The 12,831-nt window shown below is 45.8% G+C and overlaps 1 protein-coding gene across 2 annotated transcripts in view; it reads right to left on the reverse strand.

The window, feature by feature from the left end:
- Positions 1-5,590, reverse strand: part of MXD4 (MAX dimerization protein 4) — a 50,886-nt gene extending 45,296 nt beyond the window's left edge. Inside the window, exons 1-2 of one of the 2 annotated variants that reach the window (XM_083151422.1) lie at positions 5,282-5,590; positions 4,022-4,118 (exon numbers count right to left, since the gene is read on the reverse strand). In XM_083151422.1, coding sequence (XP_083007548.1) covers positions 4,022-4,118; positions 5,282-5,345 — 161 coding nt within the window. In that variant the 5' untranslated portion in view covers positions 5,346-5,590. Of the gene's footprint in view, positions 1-4,021; positions 4,122-5,281 lie in introns of both variants that reach the window. The other variant, XM_083151414.1, reaches the window with a different exon arrangement.
- Positions 5,591-12,831: the final 7,241 nt, after the last annotated feature.

Genomic DNA, 12,831 nt, shown 5'->3' on the forward strand with positions numbered 1-12,831 from the left:
CCTCCCTGAATCAGGCCTCATGTGTGCTACTCATCATGGTAACCGTGTACATTTGCCTTTACACCTATAACAGGTGTAAACGGCACCCCACCAAACAGGAGTCTCTCCATTTACTTTCAAATCTATAGCCCACAGATGTTTTGACAAACCATCACTGTGTAAGATGCCCCTAACCTCTTGTGCACCCTAGTCACTTGTGACCTAGGCCTGGATAATGTGTATTATAGTACAATAACTAAGAGCACCCTAACCTCTTGTGCACCCTAGTCACTTGTGACCTAGGCGTGGATACCTTATATTATAGTGCAATAACTAGATGTAACGAGGGCTGCATAGGCCCGAGTGTAATTAAGAGCCTGTGAATTTGCAGAAGTTAAATAAAGTTGTAAACATCAAGATAAGGCCGGAGGCAAATATTGAGTGGCAGTTAGATCTGCCCTATCGGGTAGCTGGGGGGCGTCAGCTTAGAGAGGGGTACTTATAGGCAAACAGGCAGGAAGGACTTCCTCTTTGAGTCTGGATTCCCACCCTCCCTCCCCTTTTTAAAGTGCTACAAGGGCTTTTTGAGCCTTCACCAAATTTGAATTTAGTTTGATTTACAATCGGCGGTTGAGCGCTCTCGACCAGCACTCAAGTGTGGTGTCAGGTGGTCTCCGTGGGGTATGGCCCGCCCCTCTGCCAAGAAGGTAGGCGAGTCCCGACTCAACGTGGTGGGGCGCTGGACACTTCCGGGAAGTGACCGCTTCTGGCCCTAGGAGGGGCGTGGCATGCCGCTGCGGAGCGGGCTGTACACACAAGTTATTTGAGTGATGCCAGCGAGTGGGGCGACCTGGTCGCCGCCATGAGGGGCATCCGTGTTTTTTGAGGGTGCTGGTCTCAAGTGCTTCTTCTTGCCATCCCTAAACAATTTAGGGTCATACCATCTTTAAATAAATATCCTAGATGACCTTTAAACTTACGCAGTTGGTGTCCGTGTCTTATTTATTAGTTAAGGTGTCAGTGTGAGTTATTGCTAGGCTTAAGTGTTAAGTAATAGATAGAAGATAAAACAGCATAATTCTCTAGGCGCCTTAAGAGCACCCTAACCTCTTGTGCACCCTAGTCACTTGTGACCTAGGCCTGGATAACGTATATTATAGTGCAATAACTAAGAGCACCCTAACCTCTTGTGCACCCTAGTCACTTGTGACCTAGGCCTAGATAACGTATATTATAGTGCAATAACTAAGAGCACCCTAACCTCTTGTGCACCCTAGTCACTTGTGACCTAGGCCTGGATAACGTATATTATAGTGCAATAACTAAGAGCACCCTAACCTCTTGTGCACCCTAGTCACTTGTGACCTAGGCCTAGATAACGTATATTATACTGCAATAACTAAGAGCACCCTAACCTCTTGTGCACCCTAGTCACTTGTGACCTAGGCCTGGATAACGTATATTATAGTGCAATAACTAAGAGCACCCTAACCTCTTGTGCACCCTAGTTACTAGTGACCTAGGCCTGGATAATGTATATTATAGTGCAATAACTAAGGGCACCCTAACCTCTTGTGCACCCTAGTCACTTGTGACCTAGGCCTGGATAACGTATATTATAGTGCAATAACTAAGAGCACCCTAACCTCTTGTGCACCCTAGTCACTTGTGACCTAGGCCTGGATAACGTATATTATAGTGCAATAACTAAGAGCACCCTAACCTCTTGTGCACCCTAGTCACTTGTGACCTAGGCCTGGATAATGTGTATTATAGTGCAATAACTAAGAGCACCCTAACCTCTTGTGCACCCTAGTCACTTGTGACCTAGGCCTAGATAACGTATATTATAGTGCAATAACTAAGAGCACCCTAACCTCTTGTGCACCCTAGTCACTTGTGACCTAGGCCTGGATACCTTATATTATAGTGCAATAACTAAGAGCACCCTAACCTCTTGTGCACCCTAGTCACTTGTGACCTAGGCCTGGATAACGTATATTATAGTGCAATAACTAAGAGCACCCTAACCTCTTTTGCACCCTAGTTACTAGTGACCTAGGCCCAGTTACCATATATTATAGCGCAATAACTAAGAGCATGATAAACTCTTCTGCACCCTAATCACTGGTGACCTAGGCCTGGATAACTGATATTACAGTGCAATAACTGAGAGCACCCTAACCTCTTTTGCACCCTAAAAACTCGTGAATTAGGGCAGGATAACTTATATTATAGTGCCACAAGTTAAATTTATAGATGTGTCTTCATACTCCTTTGCTCCTGGCACCCCAGGTTCCTTGCGACTTAAGAATCATCCAATTTAAGTTGCATTTTATTTTCCACCCTTAAAACGTCAAGCAATGAGAAAACAGCATTGCTAGCATACACTGACCACTGAGGCTTGCCGTACTTGCACATCTGTGTCACAAATCTAGATTAAAAAGGCTCAGATACAAGCGAGCGGCCACAGCTATTCCTCCAACAACGTTCGGTTACGTTAAATCTGCGACTTTGTACATAGGTTGTAAGAAACCTGTGTGACAGAAATCACCAACGAACAAAGCAAAGATATTTAGAGGGTATTTAGGGGGCTAGCCGACGAATCAGAACATGCCTATTCAATGCAACTGTTTTCAACTATTTTATGGTCCCTTTTAGCCGATGCGGGTTTGACTGTGTTTAAAGTCGATTCTGCATCTGCAAAAACGGATGGAAAAAAATTGTCGAAAACGGCCGCGTGAGTGTTGCGCAAAGTGACTCAGCCTACAACTGCGATCCCATACACACAAAACATAGCCCTAGCTCTCCCTCCCCATGGACCATGGCTATAGGGCTACTCAGGGATCTGCGACTACCACTTTGTATTTGTACACAGTTGCTCGGATCTGCAAAGCCGCCTGTGGTCACCTCAATGCATTTTCAGGCCGCTTATTTCCACATAGCAGCCGCGTACTAAATCATAGCTGTGACTGCATTAGCCTTCATCTCTGAATCAGGCTCACTGACATCAGTCATACTGGCTTAACAAAGTATTATGATGAATTTTAATTATAAACCGCCAGTACTGTATATGCCTACCCTTAGCTGAAGTATTCACATCCGGGAGACATGGACCAGCAATAATAACCCGTCAATGTATTTCAATGGACGCAAGGATATAACAAACAGTCCTCAACAGTATGTTAGTCGCCGTCATTTTAAGCATTTAATCATTAAGAATATCCTTATTAGCACATAAGTTAGTGTGTAGGTGTAAAAGCAAAACACAATTAAACAACATTTGAAATGGCCTCCCCATGGCTCAAACAAATCCGCAGATGAGGACTTCTGCTGTCTTAAGGGCTGCGACACTTCTGTGCACCCAACATAAACACTACAGCTATGTCCCAGCGCGCCTGTGTCTGCAGCCCGGCTCTTGGGAGCTCAGCAGGGAATAGAAAGTGTCGCAGGACACAGTAAATAGGATGCAAAACACATCACAACAAATAAATAGACCGCTTCCACTCCAAAGTCACTTGTGTACCACACGGTGTGGAAGCAGCGGACGAGGTCAACAAGGACACATTTAAATAGTGTAAAACTGTAATAACACCGCCTGGAAGGACACTGTACATGCTGCAAAATGACTGCAGTCCATACACAGGCTAGGATTCAATGCACGCTGTGTTTTCTAATTTAGGAACAGCTACATAAGGCTGTGCAGCGGAGTTTAGCGAGGACATGTTATCTCTGTGGGATCAGTGAGAGAGTTCAGCAGAAGACAGCAGGGCAATGCACGGGCGTGATTAGGGAAAGAGAAGTGCAAGGACAAAATTGTGTGTGTGTGTGTACGAGCAGGAAGGCATGTGTGCAGGAGAGCTGTAGGGAGAGCACACACACAGCAGGGCTTGCATGCATGCTGTACGCGTGGCAGTGTTTATATGAGATCAAAACACAGCCAAGCCCAGGCAGGAAAGATGGCGACGGCCCCCAGCACCTCCCCCCATGTATTCCATAGGATCGGTGCTGTCTCACTTGTCAGGGGCTGCTCTGTAGTTACCTGTTATTCTGGGATTTTCTAGATAGTGAGGCTGCTTTGCTTTTCTTCAATGAGTAATCACTGTCGAAGGGTAAAACTGATGCATAGCCGTGCTCTGCTTCTGCCACGAGAGAGAGAGAGAGAGAGAGGCAAGGGGATGTTCAATAGAAGTATACGTGAATGAATATTACACCGTGCATAAATATTAACACCCCCCCCCCCAAAAAAAAATACATATATTAGTCACAACTAAAAAGAAAAAATAACTCAAAGTTGTTGCACAGCTCCACACAAACTGAGTGGCATGAGGGATCTCCCCACTAGTGACTGACAGCTGAGTGCAACAAGCACCGTCACCTGACACACAACACGATCCCCGCAGCTGACACACACACAATATATGTTCATCCCTCCCATCCACACGTGCATGGTGTATCGCAGCTACCTGCACAACCGTGCACATGCTGTGTTTACATGCACGCATGCAAAATCCTGCAAAATGCAATGGTGCAGCAGATTACACACATATATATATATGCAATCGTTGGTGGAGATTTTCCCTACCTGGGAAGGCACCAGGGTGAGTTACTTTGTTTCATGTGGAGTGCCGACCCGACGACAGATATATATATATATATATATATATATATATATATATATATATATATATATATATATATATATATATATATATATATATATACACACACACACACACACACACACATATATATACACAAAAAAAAAAATCAGTGAATTGCTCCATGTATGCAGCCTGTTTATAGACATCATAGACATCATCAGGCCACATCTGATGAAGGTGCTTGTATGTTTGTATGTTATCTTTGGTGTGTCTGCACGCACTGCCATGTCAGTATCGCTGTGTGTGCACACATACGACACAGTGCAATCATGCAGGATCTCAGAGACCATTCTAGATCCAGGGGAGATAACTAGGTCCTATGGAAGGAGATGCAGGACAAGCAGGGACAGGACATTTACATTGCATGCATCCTATACAGAGGGTTACACAGATGTAAACAGTGCTGTATGTTCCCATGGGTCGGTATACGCCTCTGCGTGAACTACATGCAATATATTATATATACATATTTACAAACACACACGTATAATACATGAAGAATAATGCAGGCAATGGTGACTTTGCAGTGTCACTAGAGCAGATCCCCCACCCCACCCCATGTACCAGGCAGGACAGTGTCCCCCAATCCAACCCACCACCATCACATCAGAAGCAACCCCCATGTCAGTGACAAGTACCTCGGTCTCTTCTCTCCAAATATTCAGCTGCCTCCAGAAGGATTAACAGAGAATTCAACTCCATACTTGAGTATATAAATATATGTATATATAATATATATAATGTAAAACTAAATAATTGCACTAATTACAAAATAAAAAGCTGTTCCCTTTGCCCCTGGCTGCAGAGGAAAATGAAAACAAGTCGAAGTGGGACGAACTACAAGGAGTTCAGACGCTTTAGGGACTTCTTAGTCCATATAAACGGCAGCCACAGCTCCGATTGACACAGGAGTGACGGACGGACCCGGCGCCCAATGGCAGGGCGGCGCTGCCGTGGAGGCGGGGTCATTACCCCGCCCGCAGCCAATCACAGCGGCCTGCGTCAGAAGTAGGGGCGGAAGTGTGAAGGGAGGAGAGTCCGAGAGAATGTTGACAGATCCCAATCAACTCGCCGAGGAGGGATGGTAACGATTGAGATGCCGAAGCCTAGCAACAGCGGCTGAGGCCGCGCCCCCCGCGACTTGGATTGGTCGCGTTCGTGCATGTTAAGTAGCCACCGCGCGCTGATTGGCTGTGTAAAGTTGCCCCGTGACAGCGGGGGATGCTCGCTGGGGCAGCGGCCAATGGGCGCCGTTGAACTTGACGTTGCTGTGAGGAAGGGAATAGTTGAAGGAGAGAGAGAAAAAAACTAAAGGGGACACGGCTGGTTAGGGACCGTGGTGAAATAATTAGGGCAGGAGTAAAACGTGCACTTTATTATGACATCTATTATTTTTCATATGATTACTACTGCAACTACACATTTACACTAGCTAGTATTGTGATTGTATATATTTTATATATATATATATATATAATTATAAATTAACTGTTTACTGTGGGCCAAAGTACTGTATTTTGGTGTTTTTTTTCTATCTGTGAATACGTGTGTGTGTGGTACTTGTTTCCTAGCACGGCGCCCATCGCATACCGTATTGAGTGGTATGCGATGCGATCTTCCAGTTAAATTATCAGGAGTGCTTGTACAATGAAACATCGCATGTGAGCCCCGCAAGGGGACGAGGAATACATGTAAAGTAATCCGTGTCCCATCGCGGGTCTCGCTGCGCTCGCCACGCTTCGGGCTCGGTGGCTCGCTGCGCTCGCCACACTATCTAAAATCAACTCCACACCAATGTGGATAGTGGGGGTATGAAAAGGTCGGAAGACGCGTACCGCCGCCCCTCGCGGGCTCGCTGCGCTCGCCACGCTTCGGGTTGGTGTTGATAGTGGGGGTGGCGTTGACAATGGGGGTGCATTTAACATTGTAAGCACCCATCAGGGTGCTTGTACAATTAAAAATCGCATCGCATGCCGCTATAGCAGTGGTTCCCAAACTGTGTGCCTAGGCACCCTGGGGTGCCTCAGGACACTTGCAGGGGTGCCTTGGCTTGGTGGACTAAGATCAATTCATATTATTTATGGTCAATGTACCAGGCAAAACCAGTGCTTGTGGCTGCCAATCATAATATATGTGGACAAACAGAAGCAAATCCTGTCCCTCACCAGATAACTGTGACATATAAACGGGATGCAGTGTAAATACCGGCGGTCGGGATCCACGTCCCCCCCTTGTCGGGATTTCGGCGGTCGGGATTCCGGCGTCGGGATTTTGAACGCCGGGATCCCGACCGCCGGGATTTAATACTGAATCCATATAAACACAATGCACTTAATTTATTTATTTTTTTCTGAATTTCTCGATAAGAAGCATTTGGCCTAGGGGTGCCTTGAAAATATTTTGATGCTCTAGGGTGCCTTGATTCAAAAAAGTTTGGGAACCACTGAGCTATAGCAATGTGATGCGATTGTATAAGATGCACTTCGATGAAAATCGGGGCGCCGTGCTAGGAAACAAGTACCATATATATATATATATATATATATATATATATATATATATATATATATATATATATATATATATATATATATATATATATATATTGCAAAAGAGTAGAAAAGACGCACCAATGAGCACAAAGTAACAGAATTTTACTGATCAAACAAAGCTCACGCACACAGGGGGTTAGAAGTATAATGCTTGCCAGCCAGATCAAAGCACCATCACAGCCCGGATACTCCTGTGGGGGATCACCGCCGCTCAGCTTCAGCCGCAAGGACCTCAGACCAAGACACCGCACCACTCGCACAGGACCAGAGGGGAACGCCGGCTGGAACACAGGTGGAAGAAGGACGTCTCCAACGTCGGACCAAAGAAGCCACGCCCAACGCGTTTTGTCACACAGAAGGACTTCGTCAGGGGGTGTGGTTACCTCAGGTGAGTATCGGGTATTTATACCCACATTTTGCAATGAATTTTTGCACTTTCATTTTGGCATAAAGGTGCCTATACACAGAGCGATCCTGTTTTGCATGGCGACAGGCAGTCCCCCACATAGCAAAGCACAAAAAGTATGTGCTTCTTTATGAACTAGATCGCATCGCATCTATTTCAAACCGACGCTGCTTTAGCATATCGCAGATGTTTTTAACTAGATGCAACACAATCTAGTTAAAAATACACGGAGCACATCGCTACATGTATGAGCACCTTAACGTGAAGTTTTGCTCCATCCGTGTGGTATAATGTGATTTTTGGCTAATTCCATTTGAATTTTGGGTCATTGTGTGTCGCATAATGTTTAAAGGGCAAGTATTATGGGGTCTACTATTGTGTTGCATAATGTATATTAGAGGTATATGGCGTGGCACACTACACTCAAGAACACAACCCTTTTTCCGGAGCGCGAGCAACAACATTGCCTTTTCCATACCCCACTTTAAAAATTCCACTTCGACCACTGGTGGACATTATGTGTAACTTGCACTACTCTGGTCATAATGTGTAAGCGGGATTTACTGTGGGCATATGTAAAAGGAACTATTACTGTTGGCATTATATATAAGGGGCACTACTGTGTGGCGTAATGTGTATAAGGGGTACTGCTGTCTGAAGTAACATTAAGTGCTGTACTGTGTGTTGTAACATGAATAAGAGACACTAGTGTGTGGTGTAATGTAAATAAGTAACACTACATGCAGTGTATAAGATTATGCTGCTGTGTGCTGTAATTTAAAAAAAAACACTCCTTGTGAGAACATACCCCCTTTTTTACTGTGCGTGCCTCAAGCATGCACGGTCTCTATTATAAGGTATGGAAGGGAGGGCGCAAAATTATGCTTTGCAGGAGGGCGCCCAATACCCCTAGCACCGGCCTTGTAAATATATATATATATATATATATATATATATATATATATACGCTGTGTGATGGCCGGCACTCCCAGTGATAGGTCCAACGTATACCGACCCGGTGCCTTCCAGTGTGGACCCTCGGGCCCCAATGCAGAATGTGGAAATCAGGCGGCATTCTCGGTTTTAGTAACACCGTGAAAAATTCTGTTTATTGACTGACAATAAACAGAACTTTTCACGATGTTACTAAGGGCCTTATTTTGGTTCATTCTTTCTGACAAAATCCTTCTTAGATGGACAAAACCATGTGCACTGCAGGTGGGGCAGGTGTTACTTGTGCAGAGAGAATTAGATTTGGGTGGGGTTTTACTTCAAAGTGAGATCTATATTGCAGTGTAAAAATAAAGCAGTCAGTATTTACCCTGCACAGAAACAAAATTACTCACCCAAATCTAATTCTCTCTGCACATGTTACATCTGCCCCCCCCCCTGCTGTGCACATGGTTTTGTCCATCTAAGAAGGATTTTGTCAGAAAGAATGAACCAAAATAAGGCCCTAAAACCGAGAGTGCCGCCTGATTTCCACATTCTATATATATATATGCTGTAGGAACCTGCTGTGTGGTCCACGCTGTGCTTCACCCCAAATGGATGCCCTTGTTGCCTAACTCCTGAGGAAGGTCCTTTATGGACTGAAACGCTAACGTTGAGTACCCTTCTTTTTACATTTGATGTCTATGTGAATACAAATACACAGCTTTTTATTTTGCATCAAACAGTCTGGAGAGTGTGTCTTTTTGGTCTTTATATATATATATATATATATATATATATATATATATATATATATATATATATATATATATATATATATATATATATATATATATATATATATAGTGTGGGTGTATCCAGGTGTGATCCAGGTACAGACAGACAGCGGCACTCAATGGGTTTTCAAAAGTGGTTTAGTGGTACTCCAACGTTTCGGGGACTAGCCCCTTTGTCAAGGTGTAAGAACAACAACAAGCGTGATCAAACATAAAACTTAAATAGGGTGATATTACCGTGAGGCGAGACCACTGCGACGCCGGGAAGCCCGCTGCCGGAAGCCGCTGAGACCGGAAGGCGGAAGCCGGAACTAAGAGGGGTCTTAATATGCGTGTCAGCGCCATGGTGCTGAACCGCAAGCTCTGAGAGCGTGAAGCGGTTCACGGGAGCGTCTGTCCGGCGCCGTTAGGTCAGCCAATTAAAACATCCTAATAAAAAAGGGCAAAGTTATGCATTATAGTACAATATCGTAAAACACATGTACAGTGATTGATTCATGGTGTTATGAATGTGAGTATCACAAGAGGTGAATAAATAGTAGAAGTGTTATGGAGTGCATTCAGGGCCAAGTGCAATCTTATCTACAGTGATCTTACTGTCTGAAACATGTGTGATGTAGTGTATGCTCATGCTTCTGTGTCAATCAGTCGACGGGAAGCTGGTGTCAACCCGAACTGGTTTCGACCATTCATTAATGTAGAAAAATTATTTGTCGCTGTCAGGAGCCGACTTTCTTGGCTCCTGATTGGCCGCTAGGCGGCCAATAGAATCATCCGAAGGAAAGGCGCGGAAGATGAAAATCTCTGCGCCTCTCCAGTCCGTGAGCGGGTACCACAGCAGCCGGGAGCAGCGCGCCTGGAGCTGAAGATGCCGGGGTCGTCGCCGGGGACCAGGTGAGTAGGATTTCCTTCCTCAGGTACCCCTGTGGACTACTTCGGATCCTGGACCCCGGATTCTTCAGTCCAGGAGCCCCGGAACCCCGGACCAGCCCTGGAACCGGACTCTTCTGCCCTGGAGCCACGGACCCAGGATCCAGGGACCGACCTACGGGCTCAAGGTAGGTGAGTATCAGTGTGTGTGGGCTGTGTATGTATTAAACTTTTATTTTTCAGGGTGTCAGTGTGTTTTATTTAACTATTTCTTGTACTATGGAACTACAAGTACCAGCGGGCCCTTTAATGCCCCGCATGCTGGGACTTGTGGTTCTCAAAGTCCCAGCATGCGGGGTAGGCTTGCTGGGACTCATAGTTCTACAGCATAAGACAATAGTTTTTAATCTTTTTTTTACACTTTACATCAGCCCGATGCCCACCGCCCAGGGGCATCGGGGACAGCCCCGGACTTTCAGCATGGGCTGGTAAGTCCTGGAGGGGGGGGACCCCTTCTTTGGGGGGGTCCCCACTTCCCCAGGACCCCTGCCCATGCTGACCAGCCAGGGGGTTAATGCTTTGGCCGCGGGAACTTATATAATAAGTGTCCCCCGGCTGTGGCATTACCCTGCTGGCTGGTTGGGTCTGGTGCTGGTTCTTAAAATACGGGGGACCCCTAGTCATTTTGTCCCCCGTATTTTGGGAACCAGCGCCGGACCTTGAGCTTGGTGCTGGTTTTTAAAATCCAGGGAACCCCAACTTGATTGTTCATTTGATTTTATTATACCAGCACCGGCTTTTTGAGCCCGGGGCTAGTTATGCTTAGGGGGGGGGACCGCACGCCGTTTTTTTAATTTTTTTTTTTTTTAACCAAAATCGCATATATGAAAATGCGCACATTTTCAGGACTGAAAATGCGCACATTTTCAGGACTTAAAATCGCGGCAAATCGCATTTTTTGCCGCTAATTCGCATCTCATTACATATGCGATTTAGTGTCAAAAAACGCGATTTTTAAAGGTGCGATTTCTGCCGAGTTTGGAAATCGTCCAAAAATCGCACGCTATTACATTTCGCCCCATGTGTATGGGGCAGTAGAAAGATACTTAGGGGTACATTTACTAAAGCTTCTAAAAGTAGAAATTGTGGTGTGCTGCCCAAAGCAACCAATCAGATTGGTTTTGAAAGAATAAGGGTGAGATTTAATAGCATGAGAGATTCAGAAAGTGAGAGATTTGGTAAGAAATCTCCAGTTTTTTTAAAGCTGCAACCATTTACACTGCAAAACCAGTTTTGATTTTGCAGTGTAAATGATTGTCGCTTTAAAAATACACATAATTGGATTGTGACATATGTCTAAATAGCGCACTGTGTATAAAGCTGGCGGCGTCGGCGTCCCTGCAGTGATTAAGGTGCTGGAGCGGGCAGGGGTGTCCATGCCGCGGGGGTACCTGCGGCGTTGTGTATAAAGCTGGTGGCGGCGGGATCCCTGCAGTGAATAAATAACTAGCGCTATGCGGCGGCGCGGGAAGCACTTCTGGGTTTGAAAACACTTGCCCATGCTGATTGGCTGAGATTCAGCCAATCAGCGTGTGGCCAGTTTTTTAAAAATCAGAAGCGCTTGCCGCGTCGTCACATAGCGCTAGTTATTTTCTATTTACTGCAGGGACCCCGCCGATGCCACCAGCTTTATACACAGTGCCGCAGGTACCCCCGCGGCACGGACTCCCTTGCCCGCTCCAGCACCTTAATCACTGCAGAGACGCCGACACCGCCAGCTTTATACACAGTGCCGCATGTACCCCCTGCGCGCTCCTGTCAGACGCCGGCACGGACCCTCCTCCCCGCTCCCCAGACGGCGCAGCAGGTACCCCCCCTGCCACCAGGGTACCCCCACCCCGACTCGTCTGTGACCATCCAATGATGTGAAAGGAGCGCTCTCTGGTGTCTTAGCTTTCCGTGCTCCCAGTACGGGAAAAGGGCGGGCAGCTAACATCCTGTGATGTCAGCTGATCGCCCCCAGCAGCCACGTCAATGCCTAAATTCCATGGGAACGCCCTGCGGTGCCGCCGCCCCATGCCCACCATCCGCACTGGTACCAGTTTGCCGTGCCCGCTCACACCAAGCATATGCACATGAGCAGTAGTAAACATCGCACCCTCACCCGAATGCACGTGTGAGCGAATTATGTCGAATAAGGCCCAAAGTGTACAGATATACAGATCTAACCAATCAGTTCCTTATTGTCATTTTTAAACACAGACTATCACATGGCATTTAGGAGCTGATTGTTTGGTACTTTATCTCTTTCCACTTAATCTATCTCTCCAATGTTAGATACATCTTACCCAATGACAACATGACGTGAAGCTACCCGAGGAGGTAAACCCATCATGAGCCATAATATTTACACTACATTGTGCCATGTAACCCTACACGGTGTACATGGCACATATCTCAAATGATCAGAGAGAGATAAAATGCCAACCAATCCGATTCTGTCATTTTACAGGCTGTACTAGTTGCTAGGAGCAAGTTTTCCACTTGAGATTTGAATAATCTCATAAGTAAATAAACTGTCTTTCGTGTCTGTTCCTTTGTATGCGATAGTGCACTGAGTGGTAAGAAGA

The sequence above is a fragment of the Crinia signifera genome, chromosome 1, assembly GCF_055691185.1.
Source record: "Crinia signifera chromosome 1, ASM5569118v1, whole genome shotgun sequence".
In the NCBI taxonomy this organism is placed as follows: Eukaryota; Metazoa; Chordata; class Amphibia; order Anura; family Myobatrachidae; genus Crinia; species Crinia signifera.